The following is a 24,644-nucleotide window of genomic DNA, read 5'->3' as shown; positions in this document are numbered from 1 at the left end:
CAAGCCACGCACACACACTTTTCTTGTCTTTTCTGAAATTACTAGGCTCTTGTACCTATGAATAGATTATTCAACATCAGCATATCCATAATTTGGCAATCATCCCTGCTGCACATATTTGTGATCTCAGATTCTTTGCAGAAGTCTCAGAATACATTCATATATATTACATACATACATATTTGTAGGTGTATCATAATTTCTACATTCTTATGCCATGTGAATTTCCACTGGTAGAAAACTATTGCTTTTTGTAAATAATACTCCCTAAGAAATTGCTCACTGCAATACTACTGTAATACAGAAGTGACTGGTGGTGCAAAGACAAATATTCACAGTGACAATTTGAAGGCTTTCGAGTTTATGAATAACTCTGAAGGGAGCTAGAGCAAAAGGTTAATTGCTTTAGTTCATAAAAAAGTCTCATAATATATAATAGATTACTAATGATAACAATAAAAATGACATGGGGGACCCTTGGCATCTTTTTCTCCCACAGAAACATATCTTGGTTGGTCAATACTCAATTTAACTATCCCTTTATCACGCTCAGTTTCCAACATAATTCACCTTTACACACCTTTCCATTACTATTCATTCAGGACTCTTGGTGCTCAGAGTCTGTAGTCCCCCAAAATAGTCCTGCTGTGTTTAAAGCTACCCCACAATAATCAGCCAGCTATTTTTGGCTAGTAAATTATATAAACACTTTGGCGTGTAGTAATCACTGCATAATTAAAATCAGAGGGATCAATATTAAGAATGCTTCCATTTTTCACATAGGGAAATATCTGAAGCCAATTGGCTGCAAATACTTCATCACATTGTGCCTTAAGTTGCTTTCATTCATCTATTTGACAAATGGAAATTGAGAGGCAACAAGGCTGTGGCTCATTATAATGTGAAATCTTCTGCTCACTGGGTCATTAGGTGCCAACTACCACTAGATGATTGAGAAGGTGAGGAGGGGGTTAGTAGGGTATGATGGAGAGATAGTATGCCAGAAATTGAGGCAGATATAAGATTAGATGGGTTCTATAGTCCTTTCCAATTCTGGAGATTAATGGTTCTATGATTCCTTCCTCTAGAGAATGTGGAGGAAATTTGTGAATGGAAATATCTCTGATTTGTGTATCAGAAAATCTAGCCCTACTTCTTGTTCTGCCACTAATGATCTCAATGGTGGTAGTCAAGTTCTTAAACTTCTCTGGACTTCAGTTTCCTTATATGGAATAGGAGATAGTTGGACTAAATGATGTCTAAATTCTGCTCTCTAAAATACTCTAGAGTGTCAGGCACACTCATATATCACTCAATAAGGCTGTCATATTTTATTATTATAAACAAAGTGGCCATTTAATAAATATTTGTTGAACCTTGGTTAAAGCAGACTGTTCAAAGGCATTGAGATGTGATAAGTAGTACTGTGTATAAGAAAAAGAAAAGAGGTTAAACTCTAGAGATTGCATAAAAGAAAGTAATATAAAATAAATCCATAAAGATTCAAATCTATTTACTAAGAATACTTAGTCTAACATAATTATTCTATAATGCTCATACTATCTCGGTACTTTAACAAATTAGATTTATAAAACATTGTTTTAAATACATCAATTGCTCAATATGAAATCTGTTCGAAATCTTAATTAATATTTACCTTTCTCAGCCTAATAATGCCATCTTGGGCCTGGGCATCTGAAGTAATTTCAAACAGAGCTGTCCCATCACCATCAATGATGTCATAAGATGACCTGGCATTCTCACCAATATCTTGGTCATTTGCTTTTACTCTTCCTATTGCGGTACCAAGAACAACATCTTCCGGTACTGAGAAGTGATACAGACCTTAAAAACAAAGGGAAAACACTAATATTAAATCAGGTTGCAACTTTTCTATCATAAGTCTTCTTCTTTCCTGACCTCCTTGAGTGGATAGATGGGATTTGAGCTAAACAACCTTTATTTATTCGAACTATGTACTTAGAGCAGCATAATGTGGGAATACTTGGTTGATTCTGTGTGAATGCTTCTCTTTTCTATTGCTATATTATCCCATCTACTGCCTGTGGGGATGTTCAGTGTTGCCAAACATAAAATATTAAGCTATTTTCAGCACAGAAAGATGCAATGTGTGACACACTGCAAGGCACTTTTGAACTTACCTTTGTATTTACAGACTTGTAGCCCATTTTTGATAAAATCCAATTACTAAACTTCTGCTGTGCCCTCCAGCAAGCTGTTCAGATACATGAAAGATTTCTCTTGTTACTAAAGTCCTCACCGCTCTGATGACCACACACCCTGCCTTCAAACCTCTCCAGACAGAATACAATTACAGTGTGTATTTATTCTTCTGTGGAGTAGAAAACTGTCTAATTAGTAGAGATTCAGGAGTGCTCCCATTCATATTTCAAAAGATACAATAACTACTTCATACCACGAATTACTGTGTTCATTGGTTTGCCAAGGACATCTTAATGCCAATGAAAAACCCAGCTGGTGGGCTTTAATATTTAGAAAGGAAATCTCAGCAAAGCACTACCTTAGACTCAATCCTAAATTTGACTAGAAACATGTGTGTCCTTAAGGAAGGAATTTTTTTTTCTTCGAGGCTTAGTTTCCCCAGCTGCCAAATGAAGTGATTGAACTAGTTAATCTCAGGTATTTTTCAGCTTGGAATTCTTTAACTTCTTTAACCATATGAATTCATTGCTATTGTTTGGGGGTTTTTTGTTGTTAAAAATGAGATTTTTCTTTTACATCCCTTAGACTCTATTTAAAATTATACCTTTTCTTTCCTACTCACTACTTTCTCTCCTACGTTCACACATACAAAAACAGAAATGCATGCCACCAAGACCCTTGGGTTGTGGGAGTAGAGGAAGAAAACAAAGATTATTCTCTATTTCCAAATAATTTTAACTGAAGTTCTGTTACTGGTATGTAGAAGATGAGTTTAGTTCACATTTTCCAAATCCTTAATCAGTGACTTAATTGGAAAATTTAGAATGGTATTATTGATGCAGTGTTATACTTAAAATTCAGAAGACATGGATTTGAGCAAGAACAGAAACAGGAAGTTTTGTCCATGATCCAGATGATAGAGTAAAGGCAGGAACTCACCCAACTTTTCTTCCAAATTACACCAAATTAAAGATTCCAGACAAATTTTAGAGCTTCAGAACACAAAAGCCAGAGTAGAACATTTTTCAATTGAAAGCTATTAAGAAGGTCAGTAGAAAAGTTTTATAACATCACTGTGGGACTCCAGCATACAGTCCTGGTGCAACCTTAGTTCCAGCCCAAGCCCAATCAGCAAAAATACTGGTGGCTACCACCTTTCAGCCCAGAGACCAAAAGAGGGCTTGGAAAATCTGCAGAAAAGGTTTGTGGAACCAAGGGGAGAATCTAGCATGCAATCTCAGCATGGGCCCTGCCAACACAGACCTGGCCAAGGCTCATTGTCAACGAGTTCAAATCTTCAGATCTGAATCAATAGAGGGGCTGATGACTTCTGGACCAATCAGCCCAGGCACACCAGGAAAGACTTGGAAGGTCAGTAGAATAGGTCTGTAACAACAAGTTGGGAGTCCTGCATGTAGTCCTCATCCTGGGCCTAGAGTCAGCAAAGCAATGGACTTTGTTACTTTAGCACACTAGAGTTTACAGCTACGGTAGGGCTGGATACTCCAAACAGCTCCAAGGCAGAAAAGAATGTTTTGTGGTCAGATGCCTAGAAGGATCTCTAAAAAGAGCTGTATAAAATCCCTGAAGTGTGGGACAATGAACCCTCCACTCTGGAAACAAAGTTAAAAGCCCAATAATAGTCTAGGAAAATGAACAGACAACAAAAAAAGTTTCTGACTACAGAAAGTTACATATTGACAAGAAGAACAAAACACACACTCAGATGTGGAAAAAGTCAAAGCTCCTACATCTAAAGTTTCCAAGGAAAATAAGAATTGGGTTCAGGCCATAGAAGGGGTCAAAAGGGATTCTGAAAATCAAGTAAGAAAGATAGAGGGAAAATTAAAGAATTGAAAGTGGTGCAAAAGGAAATGTGAAAGAATTATGAGGAGAAAAATGCCTTAGAGGGCAAAATTGACCAATTGGAAAAGGAGATACAAAAGCTCACTGAGGAAAATAATTCCTCAAAAGTTAGAATTAAGCAAACAGAAGACATGCCTGTTTCAGATATTTACTAATTGTGCAACTGTCAATAAATCACTCAACAATATGTGTATATGTATATATATACCTAGAAAGAGAGAAAATCTTTGAAACATGTTTTATTATACAAATAACATAGAACTCTAAATTTTGAACAACGTGTCACTTAAATAATTTCAACTCATTTCACAAAACATCTATTAAATGCCTATTATGTGCCAGGACAGAGAAGGAAGTGGTAAACTACTCCAGTATTTTCTCCAAGAAAATCCCATGGATAGTACATACATAGTTCATGAGAACACAATCGGATATAGTTGAATAACTGAAAAGGGAAAAAAATGTGCCATGCACTGTGCTAAATGTTGGGGATAGAAAAAGAGACAAGAAATGATTTTTGCCCTGAAGTATTTTACAATACAACGGGAGAGATAACACCCAAATAAATATATGCCAAGAATGTCATGCACAGGATAATTAGGAAATAATAGAATGAAAGCATTGGTATTAAGGAGTTAGGGAAAGATTCCTATAGAAGGTGTGGTTTTAAATGGGAATTAAAGGAAGCCAGTGATGTCACTAATTGGAGTGAAGGAAGGAGAATATTCTAGGTGTAAGATACAGTCAGAGAAACTTGACCTTCACTTCCCTACGGATTGGTGCTATAATTATCCCAATTTTCCAAATGACAACACTGAGATTTCAAGATGTTAGAACTCATCTCAAGGTTATGTAACTCTTAAGCTTCTAAGGTGGGAGGAATTTTTCCCTTGATCTTCCCAGTTTCAAATCCAGGCACTCCAACCCCTATAGTCCTCTGACTCTGATTCTAAGGAATTTGATAGCCCAGGTAAGGATAAATGCAATCTCATTCAGTTATCATTTTAATTAAGACAAATATCAAGGGAACAAATTCTGCTACTTCTAGAGCTACCATGGAAATCTTTAAGAGATATTGCAAATGGCACCTTCTGAACTTGTTATTTTCCTTTTTTCTCTGAATTAATGTTACTATATTTGATATTGATTTCTTCTAACAAAGGGAGTAATCTGCTATTACTGACTACAAACAATAATTTTCTGAGGAAGAAGAGCTGCTAATTAGAGCATTAACTACACTGGCAACCCTAAATGATAAGTCAGAAAGTGGAAAGGGAGGGAATCTCCAATTCAGATCTCACTCAAAGCATTCATCAAAGGCAGTCTACTATTTGAAAACAGGTTTTTATTTGAAGACAGGTTCATCAACATTGCCCCTCCATTCTTTCTCTACTTGAAGTTCTATAGAGGAAAATTTATCTATTGGAGTTATTAGGGTATGTATCATTTTGATTTGAGGGCAGCCAATTTATTGAGTGAATTAACTAGTAGCCACCCCAATCCATAATTACGTTTTCCCTTAGTAGTACTTAGCCTGAAAAATATAATTTAGGTGGCATTAATTTCTTCCCCCAATCCATATCAAAAAAATCCCCTAAAATCTTAGAAGCAATGAAGACTAAGGAGGAATTAGTTTTTTTTTTTTTTTTCCCCAGAGAAGCAAAATGAATTTATTTCTGAATAAAGGAACTTTTTCCCCCCTGAGGCAATTGGGGTTAAATGACTTGCCCAGGGTCACAAAGCTAGGAAGTGTTAAGTGTCAGTGGTTAGATTTGAACTCAGGTCCTCCTGATTTCAGGGCTGGTACTCTATCCACTGTGCCACCTACTTACCCCTATGTTGCCTTCTTTCTAGCATCTTCTCCATAGCCAGATTTGGCTGAAATTACATAGTTTAAAGATCTTCAAACATTTATTATATCCAAAATGTATCCCTAAGCATCAATTTGTTGACTACTGAATTTAAAAGCCCCTTTGGTTAGTAGACATTTGTTACTGTTGTTGTTTATTCTTTAATCTCTAAGAAGACCATGACATCAGGGAGGTAATGACATGCAAGTGAATTGGATTTAAGTGAAGGAGGGCTGTGTAAGGTTACCTGCCTCACTTTCCCTTCCAGAACCATCTGGGTCCAGAGGCAAGATATAGATCAAGATGACTGGCGATGGCCCAGGATGGAATGGGAGATATGAGCCTTTTTAAGCTAAGGTCTTAGAGTCTCAGTTTGACTGAGAGTATACCTTTTCAGTGATTAAGGATAGGTAGCAATTGAGGTAAAGAAAACATTTAGTTGGCTCTCAACGGTGTATTCTGATAAAACTTTGTGGAATTTCTAAGAGACCTATGTTGAATGACCCACTTCTTATTCTATGCTCAAAGCCACTTTTAATCCTAGTCAGAAGCTGTCTCTCTGCTTGTGTGATTGTTCACAATAACCCCAAAATGACTTTGATTTTCCTTTGCTGTCGCATCATGATTTATACATTTCTTTCACACATAAGTTTATCCAAGTAGAAGGAAACATTGAGAATTTCTGAGAGAAGTGGGTAAAAGGCATCTCAGTTTTAATCTATCTAAAAAGATAAAGTTAGGTAGGGTGGAACACTCTAGAAGTAGTACCAAGAGGAAACCCAAGAAATGTAGAGCAAAGATAGAGAGGAAGAAGCAAGGGAGTGAGAGATTTAAAAGAATCCAGAAAACAAAAAATACAATCTTGCCCAGGGATGGCCCAAACCATTCTGTCCTGCCACTGTACCTCAAATCTGCTTAAGAAGTAATCCATCATCTCTCTTCACTTCTCACCCTTTCTGCTGAGATGGACATAGGTGACCAACTAGTCTGAATGAGTATTTAATGAAGAGGCCAAGTTTCTTCAAGAAGCTGGATGACCCTCACTGTCATTTCACAGTCACTGAAGCTGTGGCAGGTAGCTTTTTAAAATAGGAAGAGCATTACCCAGCTATTCAGGAAAGCACAGTCCTAGTTCCAGCTCAACCCTGAATGAATCATTTCCCTTTGTTTCTTTCCAATTTTCCTCTCCTTCCCCCCAAAAAAAAATTCCTGTTCTCTGCTTTTGTGGGATGTTTTGATTTTTACCATTTGAGATTCATTCTTTTGACTGAAGATTGTTTTTCCTTGTTAAAATGTAGGTAAAAATAACTCTATTTTGGCTCAAACATATTAAAGAAAACATACTAAATTTAAAACTGGATCTGGGCTTAAGAATGAATATTGTCACTGTAAAGCTTTATGCTTATAGGAAAATCATTGAAACTACTCCTTAAGGTCAGTGTGAAGAAAGTACATTTAAAGTTGAAAAATATGGTAGAAATGTGAGTCAATTTATGTGCTACATATTCAATTGTTTCTAATATGGATAGCTACCAAGAACCATGAAGACTCTTGGATACCTTCTGTCTTTGTTTCAGCACTAAGAAATAGGGATCTATGCTTATATAGTGTATTAATAGTTTAGTGAAAATGAGAAATCCATTTATAGATCAGTGTTGGCTGTCTTGGGGGGAAGCAGACCTCATTGGATTGATCTTAGAAAAGGTATAAAATCATTGTACTTTGACTTTGGCCCTATCCAACACAACTGGGGTGTGTTTCCTTCCCCTTTTTTCTTTTTATTCTCCAATAACCCTTTCAGTTATCCATTATAGAACAATAGTCTCAGTAGTGAAGAGTATGCCAGATGTCAGCTGTAAAATGCCCTCTTTTTACAGATGAGCAAACAGACCTAGAGCAATTAACATGCCCAAAGTCACAGAGTCAGGAAACTTTAGAGGACAGAATTGTCATAATTCCTCATACTTAACCTCTGGTTCCTATTAATTCCTTTTCTTGAGAATTCATTTCTATAAAAATGTCCATGCTTGATAAGGTTTAGAGTGTTATTCTTTTATACACATACCTGCATTTTAACAGGGAACAAAATGTTAAGCCAAAAGAATGAGGCTCAAGTGATAAGTATTGAAACGTCCCACTAGAGCAGAGAGGATGTATTTTGGAGGGAAGAGGACTGGAGATGGTACAGAGTTTAGCCTTCCCAGTATTCCCCTCTACCTCCTTAGAAAGAGTTTTTCAATGAGATTCAATCCCAGAAGTTAGAAAAAAAATAGATCTGAAGGTGGGGATGGAAGGGGGGAAGGAGGAGATACTCAACACTTAGCCCAGTGACTGAATCTGCCTCACTATTTAATAAAACATTTGCTAATTTACATTTTGAGTCATATATGAGTTCAATTCCCTCATTTTACAGTGAGAAAATTGAGGCCATGGATGAAGTGATTTGCTCAGTTACACAGCTTTTAGTGGGGGAATCAAACCTTAGATCCCCTGGCTCCTGGGCCACTGCATTTTCCCTTTGACCATATGTATTCATTCCTGTACTCTTCTTTTCCATCAGAAGCATGGTTGACAAATAATAAGGGTCAAGCACAAACTGAAGGAAAGAAAATAGACTGTGCAAATGCTTATGGAGAGACCCTGTGCGGTAGTCCCAACCCAAAGAGCTGTCTTTTGCCATTACATTGATGTGCTACTCTGTGAAACTCCCCATAAAAGTGTCTGCATCATTAGACACATGCTCAAGTCTATTGAACTCCTGCCCTGCCCTGACTTCACAAGTGAGAAAGCATAATCCTCACTTTGCCAACTGCAGAAGGGAAAGGAAAGAGCACAGTGATTGCATATCTCCTTGCCAGGCTCTGTGTCTCTTGAGTTAAGCACAAATGGGATTTCTAGTTTTGATGAGTGGCACAATGAAAATCTGAAGGAGAAATAGAACTGTTTACATACCACTGAACTGGTAAGCACAATTTATGACCTGGAAAAAATTGGTTTCAAAGAAATTACCACCTTTTTAGAGCTTATATTTACTATGCACTTAATTGTTTGCACTATATCTTTCGCTGATTGAAAGCAGAGACCAGATTTGTTGTTAATAGCCTCCTCCACCCAAAAGCTTAGGTCAATGCCTGACATATAGTAAATCATTACTAAATTCTTTTTGACAAATGACTGACAGTTGGTCTGAAATATTTCCAGGCAGTGTGACTGAACTCCAAAGGAACTTTGGTAACTATATCCTGAGCAGTCATCTATTCAATTTATATAAATGTATTGTTTAAATGGAAATTCAGCTCTTATTTTCTATCAATATCTTTCCCCCATTAAAATATTATATCAATATTAAAATGTTTGGCTTCTCTTCCCCCAACAGAGTCCCTAGAACTTTCAATAGTAACTTAAAATTATATAATTCACAAAACATTTTCCATATTTGATCTCATCTACTCTTAACAACTCCTAGAATGGAAAATACTGGAGGGATTATATTTATTTTAAAGATGAGAAAATTCAGGCTTTTATAAGTAAAGTGGATTGCCCAAGGTTACACAAAAATAGCAAGGAACAGAGTAAGGGCTCACTTTCAAAACTTCTAACTCCAAAATCCAGAATGTTTTCTTCCAGAAAACAACTGCCTTTCTACTGAAATTTATCCAAACTTTGAAAAAAATGTTGTCAAGGAGAGAAAATCTTCACTTGTACCTGATTAAAGTTAGGCATCTATATTGTATATACTGTTCCCTAAGCTAATCTGCAGTACACAACAAAGCATACTAAAGCATTTCCATCCTGCTTAAATCATGGCTGCTGATGTTTCTAAAATATCCACTTGAATTGTCTTTATGTGTATTTGACCTGGAAGTCTTCAAGTAGGGAATGGCTGGTTAATCATCTGGGATGTTCCAAAGAGGCTCCCCACCTAGGGTCAAAGATGATCTAAAGCAATATTGTCAAAATAAAAAAAAATCAATATTTAAAGATTCCTGTAGGCCACAAGTTGATGTAGTTTTAAAATGTAATGTTATATGTTTTTTTATATTTTATTTACCTCATTAAATATTCCCCTAGTTCACACTACTTGGGAATCATTGCTAGCGCAGGCCATGTATTTGATACATTTAATCTAAAGGACCTTAAAGTTCCATTTGACCTCTAGAATTCTCTGAATCTACAACTGTTTTATAATCAATTCAGTCAGATTCTCTACCTTTTATAAAGAAAATAGGGTTGGCACAGAAACATATATCAGTCTAGCTATTCTCCTACACAGATAGGCATTTGGCTGCTTTTGGCAGGCAGGCAGGTTTTTCTCCTGGGGAATCAAATAGTATTCCAAAACTATATGAAGAGAGGGCCAGAGACTGAGTCTTTGGGTTGAAAGAGACCTTGAAAATCATTTTATCAGAACTTTTTGTAGAGGACAGAACTAATACCAAGAAGCTGTCAATGGCTCAAAGCTATCCAGCTTTGGCAGAACTGGTACTTAAGTTTACATCTTCTGATTGTTGTTCTAATACTTCTATCATTATGGTAAGACTGTTTTTTTCTACCACCTTCCTCAAGCTCCCACACCCTAAAACCAACTCTGAAGAATTAAGGAAAGAGCATTTACTGTCCATATGAAAGTCAAAAACTATAGGTGTCTCTCTATTTCTCCTTGTGCTAAAATAGATACCTCTGGTATTTATATTAATTCAGGATTCAGGAATATTAGAGCAATAAAATTACTGAGGTAGGTATATCACACACTTAAATATACATATTCATATATATTCCAAATGAAACTTACTAATAGTTATGTTGTTATAATTGATTTGATATTATTGATTAATTTTATAGGAATGCAATTTCCAGGTAACTGAAGTCTTCAAAGCCATTATTTAAAAGAGAAAATAATTGTGATGTCATTATCACATTTTCTTGCCTTCTTAAATACATAGGATACATCAAGGAGCTATGACTTCAACTATATAGATATTGATGAACTAACATGTTAATGTCAATATCAACTAGCATTTTAATCCTTTAGGAGTTTGGTTAATGAAGTGAGTTTTTGTTGTTGTTTGCTTATTTATTTGTTATTAATGGCCAGATAATGATATTCCCTGTGGCTAAAACTTTTATTAAAGAGCCTTTCTGAATTGACCAGGTTCTCAGACAAAGGACATGGGACAGTCCACTGGTAGACCTATGTCTGAAGTCTCTATAGCTTTAATGAACAACTAAAGAATTTGTTCCATAATCCAATGTCACCTATTTACCACCATAAGGCATCTTAAAATAATTTTTGTTGACTAAAAACACTGGACATTATTTATTGATAAACTATTGATGAATTAAAATATTAGGAATCAATGATTATCTGCAAGCACATATTCTTGGAGCCAACTGAGGTATTTGTCCCTATACTAAATGACTCTCATACTTTTGTAATTTTCCTCCTCTCTATGTTAACTCAGTTTTTATTGACTTCACTGAGTTATTCCTACATACCCCGTGCTCAAAGCATATTTGAATATATAATCTAAAATATTTAATATTTAATTTGTTATTAAATATATATTACTAATTAAACAATATTTTCAAAATAAGATTACCAATTTTCTTTATTTTACACATAATTTTTAGTTAACAGGCTAGTATATTGTAGTATCCTAATGGAGTTTTAGACCCCTTTTCTTTGAGAGCATAGATTTTATGATAGCTATTTTTCTTAATCAACAAAAATCTTTTCCCCCTTTGTCTCTTGTAACTTGTTTCTAAAAGCTTTAGTTTTCTTGAAATCTAACCTACTTTATCTGTGAAATTTTACTATAACTATGTTTGAAGTTATAATTCATTAATATATTAATTCATCATAAGCATAATGTATTAAATAAAATTGGTGACTTCTTGTGCCCAAGTTTGAATCAGAGAAAAGCTTAGACTATAAAAGACACAATCTTGACACATTAGGTACAAAATATAGACAACTATTGTGCAAACTCAATGAACTATAATATATATATAGAAGTTCAAAAATAATTACCAGCCCAAAGTAGCAATTTCACTTACTCTGTGCAAACTTTGGAGGATTGTCGTTGACATCAGTGAGTGTAACGGTGAGAGTTGTAGTTCCAGACAAGCCCCCTGAATGTCCACCCATATCTTTGGCTTGGATGACCACCAGGTATTCTTCCTTTGCTTCTCTGTCCATGTTGGGAAGAGCTGTTTTAATAATTGCTACAAAAAAGGGGGGAAAAAAGGCAGCATATCAAGCCAGAGACAACATTAGAAATGGAACTACGTGCTGATTATGTTTTTATTCTTTTTGAAGTCCTACATATAATCTCCTATTTGAAATTATCACTAAGTTATATCAGATGTCAATGGAGTAGAAATATTGAATTTAGAATCAGGACACCTGAGTTCATAACTTTTTTTGTGATTTGTAAGCTGTACAGTCTTGAACTGCTTAAGTCATTTATTTGGACCTCACTTTTTTCTATCTGTAAAATGAAGACAATAATAATATTCATAATGCTTTCTTATAAAGTTATTATCAGTAGAATATTTGTCTAGTGAAAAGCTGTTTATAATTTATTCTTTGTTATTCAATATTGTTATCATGATCACAAGAATTACCTAAGGAAGAACTTGAGAAATATATACTAACACATAATCTAGGTTTTCTTTTCTCCAAATTAAAATATAAATCATGCACTAAATTTATATTATTGTTCCGTGGAAACAATTACAAGTAAATGAATCCTAAAATCTATTATACACTGAATCCTTTTGCAAAAGGACATAAATATAGAAATAGCTGAGTTTTGGTATCAAAGATAATTTATTACAAAACCAATAAATATATTAGAGAAATAAAATATACACACATAAATATACATATAAATTCAAATTCAAAACTACAAGAAAATGACAGTATCAAATGAAACAATAAATAACAATAATAATAATCTCACTATAGCATATATACTCAATAATTACCAAGTTAAACATGATATTTAAAGCTTTAAAATACAGAGAAAAAAACAAACACCTAAATAAAAGACAGGTAAGTACATATCATGATGTTTATTACTACAATTTTCCCAAAGGTATGTTCAAGGAGCTGGAAAAAGTTGAACTTATGGCCCAATACTTATGTTCAGTTTCAAAAACAAAAACTATATTATACACCTATGCAAGTCTACCTAATGTTGTGAGAAATATCAGTACTAAGATATCTATTTTTCTCAGTAGTATTTATGTTTGAAATTTGTTGAACAAGAAAATAAAAATGAAATTATGATGATGATAATAATGATGAACAACTCATATAATTTTATATTTTTGCAATACTCTAGAGTTTACAAAACATTTTCTTTAAAAAGAACCCATAAGATAGATCATCCAATTTCTATCACATAAGTCATTAATTAGAGATAAGAAACATTTGGTTCAGGAAGATATGGTAACTGGCTCAATAATGATAATAATAATAACAATAATGGCATGCCACATCAAGGTAGCTGGTAGCATAGTGGATAGAGTGATGGTCCTGGAATCAGAAAGATCTGAGTTCCAAATGAGCATCAGATCCTTTATTGATGACGTGACTGAGCAGGTCATCGAACCTCTGCTTCCTTCAATTTCCTCAACTGTAAAATTGTACACAATTTACTGTGTACAACTCTAAAACTTAGCACAACATCTAATACATAGTAGGTATAATATAAATGCTTATTCCTTTCCCTTTAAGGTCTGCAAATTTTATCTAAATTATCTCATGTGCAGGTGTTATTATTATCCCCATTCTACAAAAGATAATACTGAGGCTAAGAAAAGTTTAGGCTTTTTTCAGAATTACGTTGTTAGTAAGCACCTGATGAAGGATTCAAATCCAGGTGTCCTGGTTCCAAATAAATCATTCTATACCATGCTTCTTCTCAAAGTTATGTATGCAAGAAGGCAGACCATTGAATAAATCAATCAAATCACCCCATTCTATGCAAAATAAGTATTAAGATGCTAAACCTTTGTATTTTAATGAAAAATAGTCTACAATTGAATCAATCAATCAAAAATTTTACATAAGTTTTTATGCTCCTTTGATCATTTGAAATGATGTCATGCTTCAAGTACAGGAAAAATGTTCAGATTGGTCAAAGAAATCTAGTCATGCTCTATGGATCATGTATAAAATATTGAGCCAGCTCAGAAACTAGAGATTTGGATGTCTGGTGAAGGAAATAAGATAGAGCTATCCTTGAGAAGAAATTACTTGGTAAGAGAGGAGAGCATCTGAGTCTTAACTTGGGTATATTTCCCTTTCTCTTAACCAAAGGAGGAATTAGTGAACTCAGAGGGACAGAGGATTTGGACTTTTCCAGTAACACCCTAGCAACATTCTCCAGAACAGCAGTAGCTGGTGAGAATATCTCCATAACAATATTATAATAATTGTTGAAATGTGGAAAGCAGATTCAAGTCTCAAAATTCAAGAGGATTCAGAAATAGAAGAAAAGATATACTATACTCAAGGGGAAATAAGGACCCCCATAAAATAATTTCAAGAAGGTATTATGTTACCCTTTTGCCACTTACTCTCTAAGCTTACACTACAAATTCGTGGAATTTGAATGTATTTGTGAGAGAGTGTCATAGACTTTTTGGGTTATTGTTATACCAACTATGCTTACTAGGCCAGCTTAGCTAATTAGTCTGGATAATTAATTTATGATAATTGATAATTATAGTAAGACGCGTCATAGTATGTCCTAGTAATTAATAATACTCTTCACTTCCACTCCAGCCATTTCCCAACTCAGTTTGGAAATGTAGCTAAACTTTTAGGGTACCAACTCATCCAATGTGAATGGAAATGAGGGGATTAATCCCAAAGAACAGGATCATATATAAGTATAAATGTTGAAAGCATATCTTCTGACTCCAAAAGTCAGTACTTTTTTTTTTTTTTACTATTGAAAGATTTTGAACTGGGAAGGACACCAATAATCTCACAAATTATTTTACATAATTAAGGTACAGAGAGAATTAATTACTTAATCTATAAAATATATAGTTAGAAGCAGAACCAGTTTTCAATCTCAGTTTTTTGACACTGAATTCTTTTGCCATCACACTGAACTTTCTTTTTAAATCAGCACATTTCCTCTTATCTAGGGAAAAGACAACATTTTCTTCATTCCCTTAGAGAGTCTATAAATGTTAAACACAATTGGAAGATGCGACATTTTTTCTGTGACTATTTTTTATTGTAATCTTGTTTTTTGAATCATATGTTTTAATGAAATCATCTGTCTGTAAAAAGAGTGCAAAGAGTTCATGTTACTGAATCATTTGAGTTGTCAGAGCGCCAAGGGAAATCTAATCCACCTGGGCAGTAGGCTTTTGAAAGAAAGCTCAGAGCTCTAGGGCTCTTTATTAGACATAGAGATGACTTTTCTTTCAGGGGTTCTTATTCAGAGAGCACTCAACTAGAGGACATTGCTTATTTGGAAACATTTACTATAACTCAATAATATGCTGGGATTCAGTAGGTTGTTTCAAAAAGTAATCATATTATACTGGGATTCTATGGATCCTACAGACATCATTATTTCTCTATTTGTTTTCTCCATTATTTAGAGACAGAGACAGAGAGAGACTGAGAGAGAGAGAGAGAGAGAGAGAGAGAGAGAGAGAGAGAGAGAGAGAGAGACAGAGACAGAGAGACAGAGACAGAGAGACAAAGGGAGGATAAAGAAGGAAAAGGGGGGTTTCAGAAGAGAACATATGGGGAGGGTAAAGAAGGAAAGATTGGATAAAAGGCAAGAAAGAAAAGACAAAAAAAAGAAGGGAAAGAATGAGGAGGATAGAGGATGCAACAAAGAGGAAAAGAAGAATAATGGAAGTAAAAATCTAGAGCTTGAAGAAATGTTAAAGGTCATCAAATCCAATACTCATTTTATTGAGGAGGAAACTGAAGCAGGAAATATAAAGAGACCTGCCCAGACTTACATAGCTAATAACTGTCAAAAGTAATATTCAAACACAAGTCCTCCGGGGAGGAGTGGATAAGGAATGAGAGAACATGAGAAAAAGTGAAGTAGAAGGAATGAAAAGAAAAGGAAGAAAAAGACAAGGAGGAGAGGAGAGAGAAAATGGGGGGTGAGAAAAAAGAGAAAAAGAAATGGAAGAGAGAAGAGGCAAGCAAATGAAGAGATTGTGGGGAGCGGGGCAGTATTTAAGACATCTACAAAGTATGGTAGTAAGAAAATATCTTAATTAACATATGAATTATAAAGATATCCAGATGGCAGAAGTGCTTTAGAAAACACATACACACACATACACACACACCTGTGTCTCTGTCTGTGTGTGATTACTTCATCTTCAGGGTCAGACTTTTTGGAAGGCGGGGTTAGAAAATTGCTTCTTTTTTGCAATATTTCTTTTGGGAAAACTATTATTCATCTATTTTAGATCTTTTTACTCTATCCAAGGATGACCTTGCAAAGTTATACTATCATTCTAAAGACTGACAGTGATGTAGGTGAAAATTAGATGGTATCCTAAGGGAAACTAGCTCAAACCATGTTCTAAGGCCCAGGTTAGGGCAAGGCATGCACTCAGAGGCCCTTAGGTCACCTCAGACATTGGTCACTTGTGGTTTGCAGGGTAAGTCAATGATTATGTAGCTACCTTATGTCCTATATAATCTTACTCACAGCATCATCTCAGAAGATTCGAAGCCCTATAACTCTATTAACTATTTTTGAAATGAAAATGCCATCATGAATAGCAAGTAGTTGAAAGTAATGTCAATTTTATATCATGGCTTGCTTTATTTGACTCAGTCAGAAAGGTTAGGGACTCACAATTTCCAAAATGAAAGAATTCCTTAGTTTATAAGACCTGGAAAGAGAAGTTAAATAAGCACTTCTATCAATAAGCCATAGAACTAAGAGTCATGGAAGCATAGGATCATAATCCAATATCTTTATTGTTGTACATATTAGAAAGCTGAGGATTTACTTGTGTGGAGCCACACAATGTTAGGATCTGGAGGAAGATTCAGACACAGGTCTTAATTAGCCCAAGTACAATATTCTATCCAATAAATCAGAATTGTCAGCCTCAAGGACTGCATATTGACTTGTTCTTCCACCATTCAGTCACATCTGCCTGAACAATACGGTTTATGGGATTTTCTAGGCAAAGATACTGAAGTGTTTGTCATTTTCCCCTCTAAAAGTTAAATAACTTTTTAAAATTAGCAAGTGTTTGACACCAAATTTAAACTTGGGTCTTCCTGAGAGCCCAGCTTTTTACCAACTGAACTATCTAGCTGTATAGCATATTGACTTAGAAAACCACAAATTAACATTTTTTGGTTGCATTGTATTTTAAATTTATTAAATTTGAATCTTCAGTTGAAAGTTTTACTTTCCTGCCAAGGTTCTCTGGTGATAGCTTGGTACCAGTACCCTAAACCATTATGGAATATATATTCAAAATCAAGTTTTCCTAGGCTACCCCTAACTTTTTAGGGATAAGATTCTGTAGGCACTATGCCTAAAATGAACTTGTTCAAGGTTATTAAGCTAAATGAAATTATCTTGATTAATTCTAATTTATATAGATATATGGTTTCTCAAATCAGAGACTATAATGGGTTTAGCCAAAGTCACTTAACTGGTTAATAGCAGCTGTAAAACTATATTTCATAGATTACTGAGTACAGAATATTGCTTTTTGATCTTCATTTTTGTGGAGGATCAATGACATCATGGAGTGATATCTTACCTGGGGTGTATTGGACTTAAATGTGGTAGAGTTGCACAAAGTGGTCAGCTTCACTATCTCTTCCAGAATTATTGAAATTCAGTGACAACACAAAAATCAAGATAAATGATGATGGTTGAAGGTACAGTGGATGATCTTGCTGCTTTCAGTGTCTGACCATGTACTAAGTACTCCATACTATTTGCATTAGCCATTTTCAAGACCAATAGAACAAATTGTTCTCACCCAGTCATTCCATTGGGGAAATCTTCACATACTTGGAATAGACATGCCCCTAATTAACTGAAGGATTTGAGGTCCATTAGTTGCTCTCAACCTGGTTTACACCATCTGCCAAGATGGTTTACCTTGAGTCTGCTGAGCATGCTCCATCTTCTGGAGCCACAAATGAGAGTCAAATGTCAGGTGAACATCAAAGGTGCATGAGTAGCCCTGAAAAAAAGCTCTCATACCAGAAGTGCTGTTTTTCCTTAAATACCCCATACACTCCAATGTAGAATATTACTGATATTCTCAAAGCACAACAGGTCAAAGGCATCCATGGTTGTGAGTTCTATAAAAATGTGAATGCTTTTGATTAGCATTTAAATTTCTCTGCAAACTAGCTCCATCCCATATTTCCAGAATGATTTGACATTTGTCTTTCTCATACATTCTGTTTACTTGGAAACTTCATACAGGCTTTATGCCATGCTTGAAATGCTCTTTTTGTCTGTCTCTGTCTCTCTCTGTCTCTGAGTGTCTCTCTCTGTTTGTTTCTGTCTGTCTCTCATCTCTGCTTCTCAGAATCTCTACTTTCTTCATGGATCACCTAGAGGGTTCCATCCTATACTAGGTCTCCTCTGATCTTTGTTCATATGAACATTGCATTCATTTTGTATTTTATTGTTATTTTATGTTTGACTTCCTCCAAGTCAAATATATGTTCCTTGGGGATAAAACTATTTTATTTTTTTAATTTTTGTATTGTCCAGGCCTAGACCAGTATCTGACATATAGTAACAGGTATGCAATGTTTGGAGAATGAATCAATGTGTTAGAACTATCAGAAAAATTTAGTTTCTCTTCAATTACCAATCCTTTCTTAATATTGATCCTTCTTCTTTTCTCTGAAGCATTTGATAGTGTTGATCACTCACTTTCAAGATTTTCATAAGTTTCCTCTGTTCAGGTTATCCTTCTATCTTTATAACCATTCTTCCATTTCTCTCACTATGTGTGCCTCTGTCTCTGTGTCTCTCTCTGTTTCTCTCTGTTTCTCTCTCACTGTTAACTTGTGTCTGATCTTTCCTTTCTATTGCATCCAAAGAGAAAAAAACAAAACAAAACTCCAGTTCACCCACAGTGCAGGAGCCACAAAATGAACCAATGAGGGACAAAGAAAGAATTTCCCTTTTTCTTTTATTTTTTGATTCTGAGGTTTCCCTTGGCCTGGGATTTGCATTTCTATTCTGCATTGCTTGCCCTTCTGATGAGATAAAAATACCCCATCAAACCTGGGGTTCAAATCATGGTGACCTTGGAATCAGATCTGCAAATAGGATGTTGTAGGCAGGCAGTCAATCATGGAAGCCTAGCACTTGAACACAAGGGAAGATTTGAATTCAGATCTGGGATTGTGTATTCTATGGGCATAGAACTAAAAAGAACCTAATGTTCACTCTTTCCAAGAGTATGAGGCCCTATAAGGGAAGATTATGTCTCCCACATGTTGAATGTTTAAATTTATATGTTTATGATTGTACCTTTAATGTAAATATTCCTTTACAAGTTTCCAATAGTGTATAGTCATCCTTTTCACATTCGTTAACAGTGAATTTATTCTAAATCTCTATATACTCTCTTTTGGTGATCTCATCAACTTCCATGTGTTTCATTATCATATCTATGCAGATGATTCCACAATCTTTTTTATCTATCTTTAGTCTTTCTCTAGAGCTCTAATCCTATATTGCCAACTGTCTATTGCATATTTTAAGCTGAATGTCTAATAAATAAAGCGATACCTCAAACTTAAACTTTTCAAGAGAGAACTCACTTCCTTTTAAACCCCACCTTTCTTCCAAAACTCCTAGTACTGTTGAGGAGCTCACTATTCTTTACTCTCCCAGGCTCAAAATTATGGTATCATATTGTATGAGATGAAGGCTCTGTGTTAAGCAATATGGACATGTTTCATCATGTCTGCCATCATAGGGAGCATCAGCTAAGGTCAAAAGATATCACTATCTTAGGAGAAATGGATATGACCAGAAGAAGCTTGGATTACATGGATTTGTGATATCAGAATTTTTCCTTGATATACCAGGTAGTTTTATAGATCTTTCTTTCGAAAAATGTATTATTAAAAAGGAAACAAGAGGTAAGTGGCAATATATAAAAGGATATGAAGGAATTATAAATGTGTTGGATAAAATAAAATTAAATTAGTTTGATAGTTGTATGGCAGCATTTCTGATCCTTTTTTTGCCAGCATGATCACTGTGCACCATAGAAAGTTCTGGGAGAGATTTTTAGGGATTATGCCAACATCCTCTTTTATATATATAGGAAAACTGAGGCACAAAGAGATAAAATGACAAATTCGTGACTATCGAAAAAGAAAATTTCAAAGTCAGATTTGGGACTGACAACCCATCTTCTAACATTCTCTGCTTTTATGGCATTACACTACCTCTTGTGCTTAATAAATATTTTCAGTTGAATTTAATTGGCATATCAAAAAATGGCTTTTCAAATTAATGATACTGATGTCATTTTGATGATAATGCTTTAAGTAATGCAAAATGCTTTAATAAATCACTTGTTTATCACAGAAACTCTTTGAAGCAAATACTACAGTTATCTCCATTTTATAAATGGAGAAATTTTTCTCTTTGATACAGTAGGAAAGAGAGATCAGGCAAAATTTGAAACTGTCAGAAACAAAAAAAAAAGTTTACAAGTGTAAAGATATTTTCAGTTTACGGACAAATTTATGTGGCTATATTTAGGAACTTGCCACATTTTGTAAATCTTCAGTCTTCCTATGCAGATAATTTCTCAATGGAAGACCTTTGGACTTGGAGAAAAGAGAGATTCAAAAGGTCAAAGGCAAGATTTGAATAATTTTTTTCTCTAAATCCAAAGATCTTTTGTTTCCTCATTTTAAAAAAAAATCATTATGATTCTAAGTATTAGACAAAATAGTGTACCAAAAGTCCTATTTTAGCTTTTTTTTTCAGTTAAAATTAAAGTTTTAGCTTAAGTCTATGCTAAGAATTTAAAATTAATTTGTATTAGATTTATTTCATATATTTCACATTTCCCCCCTTTATCTTTTTGACAGGCGATATTCAAAAAACAGTATGTTTCAATACTGAGGCAATTATGTGCACTAGCCCAATAGATAGAGCTTTGGAGTTGCAGTCAGGAAGACCTGAGTTCAAATTTGGCCTTAGACATTTACTAACTGCCTGACACTGGGAAAATTAATTAATCCTTTTTGAACCTTAGTTTCTGGAATAATAATAGCATCTTCTTCTCAGAACTGGAATGAGAAGCAATTATATTTGTAAAGTTCTTTTGTTTTATACTTTAAAGTGCTATGTAAATGCTAGCTATTAATAAGTAGGAGTCTACCCGAGAGGGGTGTAAGTCTTGTGAAATAGTCAATTTTGCTATGATTGAACAGAGAAATCATAGGTCATTAATGGCATAAAACCTCAATTGTGTGGAACACTTAATCCGAATTTGTTTGTTTTAAGCTTTACCAAATGGGAAAAAGAAATAGATCATTTTAAGGAATTTTTTTCTTTTGATTTTAAAATTTTATTTAGTATTCTATTTCCCCCCCATAACATGAAAAATAAATTTTAGTATTTTTTTTTAATTTGAGTTTCCAATTCTCTCCCTTTCTCCCTCCCCATCCCTCTTCATAGAGGATGAAAGCATATTAGGTAGTCATGTAAAACATTTCCATAATAATCATGTTGTAAAAGAAAACAGACAAAAATCTCAAGCAAAACAAAGTAATATAATTATGTTTTAATCTGTCTTCAGACACCATCAGTTATTCTGAGAATAATTAAATCTTTCACAGCTGATTATCTTACAATATTGCTGCTACTTTTTACATAGTATATTTCACTTTGTATCAGTTGATGTAAGTCTTTCCAGGTTTTTCTGAGAGCATCCTGCTCAGTGCAGAAAAGTATTCTATCACACTTGCATACCACAATTTCTTCAGTCATTCTTCAATTGATGGACACCTCAATTTCCAATGCTTTGCCCCAGAAAGGAGGTGATATAAATACTTTGGTATACATAGTTCCTTTTTTGCTTTTTATCTCTTTTGTGATACAGACGTGGTGATGAGTGGTATTGCTAAACTAAAGGATTTGCATGCTTAATATTCCTTTGGACACAGTTCTGAATTACTCTTCAGGATGGTTAAATCAGTTTACAACTCCACCAACAATGCATTAATGTCTAATTTTCTCACCCCTCCTCCACCATTTATCAGTTTCCTTTTCTATACTATTAGCCAATATCCAATATCAGAATTGTGTCAATTTGCTTTTCTCCTATCAATAGTTATTTAGAGCATTTTTTTTTCAATATGGCTATAGATGGCCTTGATTACTTCATCTGAAAATGTTCATAGTTTTTTTTTTATCATTTTTCAATTGGGGAATGACTCAATTTTTTAAATGAATTTTGACTTAGTTTTCAATATGTTGAAAAATAGGTCTTTATCAGAAGGAAATTGCTTCTTTTTTTCTCATAGTTACTTTTGTTAACTCTATTCCCCTATCCCTCCCCCTTTATTCTATTTTCTCTTTCCTCAAAGGTGTTTTGCTTCTGACTACTCCCCCAATCTGCCTTCCCTTCTATCACACCCCCACCCCTTTTATCTACTTTTCCTCCAACTTTGCTGTTTCTCTACCCAGCTGAGTGTGTATGTTATTCCTTCTTTGAGACAATTTTGGTAAGAGTAAAGTTCACTCCCTCTTCCCTTTAATTTTAAAAGCTATATTTTTTTACTTCTTTTATTAGATAATTTGTCCCATTCTTCTTCTCTCTCATCACCTTTCCTCCAGTACTTTCCTCTCTCAACTATTAATTTTATAGTGTCTCTTCAAATTCACACCTATTTCCTCTGTCTATATATACTTTTTCTAACTGTCCTAATAATGAAAAAAATTTTACGAGGCATAAGTAATATTTTCCCATGCAGGAATGTAAACTGTTTAATCTTGTTAAGTTAGCAGGAAAAGTCTGTTGCACCTGACTGTGACTGGAGCAAGTACAACACTTTCCAAGCTGTCTTTGGTGTCTGTGGGATGGGAGACCTGGAAATCACCACTGCTGTCACAGATTCAGTTGTCCTGGGGTCTGCTCCCTGTTTGCTGGGGCTGGTACCAGAACTATACTGCTCTCCCATCCTGGTGTAACAGAACTTTCCTGTTGACTAAGTTGTCTGGGGCTGGAAAAAAATGTTTCATTCCATCTTTTTATGGGTTCTGATACTCTAGAATTTGTTTAGAGTGATTATTTAAAGTTATGTGTAGGTATTAGGGACAAACTCAGTCAAGTCTCTGCCTTTACTCTACTATCTTGGCTCCTGTGTTCATTTCAAGGAATTATTAAAACAAAAGTAAAATCATGTTCAGAAAATAGCTGAGTCTTTAATCCACCACTATTTGTAAAGTTTGTTTATTTAGGAAATATGGTATGCTAGAAGGCAATGAGAAAGGAAGGGAGATATTTTAGCCTTCTAGGGACTAATTCTCTGACTTGTGGTAATTTATTTAAATTCCTGGTGTCTCTATTTTCTCCTTAGCAAAATGAGGTGATAAGAGAAGTTATTCCAGGTCGCTTCAAGGACTCATATTTCTGAGTTCTATATTCTAAGATTCCTTATGACTCTACAATACTAAATTTCACATTTCTTCCAGCCCTAGCATTGTTTGACTCTATGAGTCTTCTACTCTTGGTTCAATCATACAGACAAGAATGATAATTGATAATAGTTACTGTAGTTATCATGTTTAAATTTTGCCATCCTTTTTTTACAAATGTAATTTTATTTTATCCTTACAACTCTGAGAGATAGGTGCTATTATTATCCCCATTTCACAGAGGAGGAAACTGAGGCTGAGAGATTAAATGATTTGCCTAACTTCACACTGCTACTATTAGCAACAGAATTTGAATTCCTCTTCCTTACCTCAGGGCTGTTGCCCTTTAATACCTACCTGTCCAAGTTCTAGTTTTGGAAACATAAAGTGAGTTGTTGTCCCATTCCCCCTACCATCTAATCACATAACCTTAAGTAAGTCATTTCCCCTTGGAAGTCCATCATTTACTCAGCTTTAAAAAAAAAAGGGAAAAAAAAGACAACAGTAGAATAACATGATGCTTAGTATCTCTAACATGAGATTTTATGACAAACTTATACTTGATTTTTAGACATGAAATCCTGAACTATGTAAGACCTCTTTTCTTCCAAACAGATTAAATTATGTTCAATCTCTTTCAAGTTGAGAAAGAAATATGAATTGTCACATTTTAACAACAAAGGTAGGTGGAAAACAGCAACAACAAACAAGTGGTAATGATTTTTCAATTCATCTCAAAAACTCACATAATCAGAGCTGACCAGTCTTGATTTAAATCATCAATTCCTGAACTTGTTTTGCTCTACTAAAGCAAGGAATCTGTCACAGTTATCATTCCGGAATTCAGTTCCTCGCTGATGATACACAGATCCGTTTGATTCTCTCTCCTATTTTAAAGAGATATTTTTAGTTCTTATTTTCTCCCAATCAAATGCAGATTTTCCTGGTGCAGAAGTTTATGAAATTAAATCCTTCTAGCACCAAAGTTCTTATCAGTTTTGAACATCTGTTCAGCATGAGTCATCCTCTGGGGATTACTTTTGATTATAATCCAATTTTGTCATCTCCA

The 24,644-nt window shown here is 34.6% G+C and overlaps 1 protein-coding gene across 1 annotated transcript in view; it reads right to left on the bottom strand.

The window, feature by feature from the left end:
• CDH8 (cadherin 8) overlaps nt 1-24,644 on the bottom strand; it is a 546,497-nt gene that overhangs the window by 216,890 nt on the left and 304,963 nt on the right. The window contains exons 5-6 of the mRNA XM_031950338.1: nt 11,958-12,125; nt 1,658-1,845 (exon numbers count right to left, since the gene is read on the bottom strand). Coding sequence (XP_031806198.1) covers nt 1,658-1,845; nt 11,958-12,125 — 356 coding nt within the window. The remainder of the gene's footprint in view (nt 1-1,657; nt 1,846-11,957; nt 12,126-24,644) is intronic.

Source organism: Sarcophilus harrisii, chromosome 2, assembly GCF_902635505.1.
Source record: "Sarcophilus harrisii chromosome 2, mSarHar1.11, whole genome shotgun sequence".
Lineage (NCBI taxonomy): Eukaryota > Metazoa > Chordata > Mammalia > Dasyuromorphia > Dasyuridae > Sarcophilus > Sarcophilus harrisii.
The sequence above is the reverse complement of the archived record's forward strand: the minus strand, read 5'-3'. Positions and strand labels throughout refer to the sequence as shown.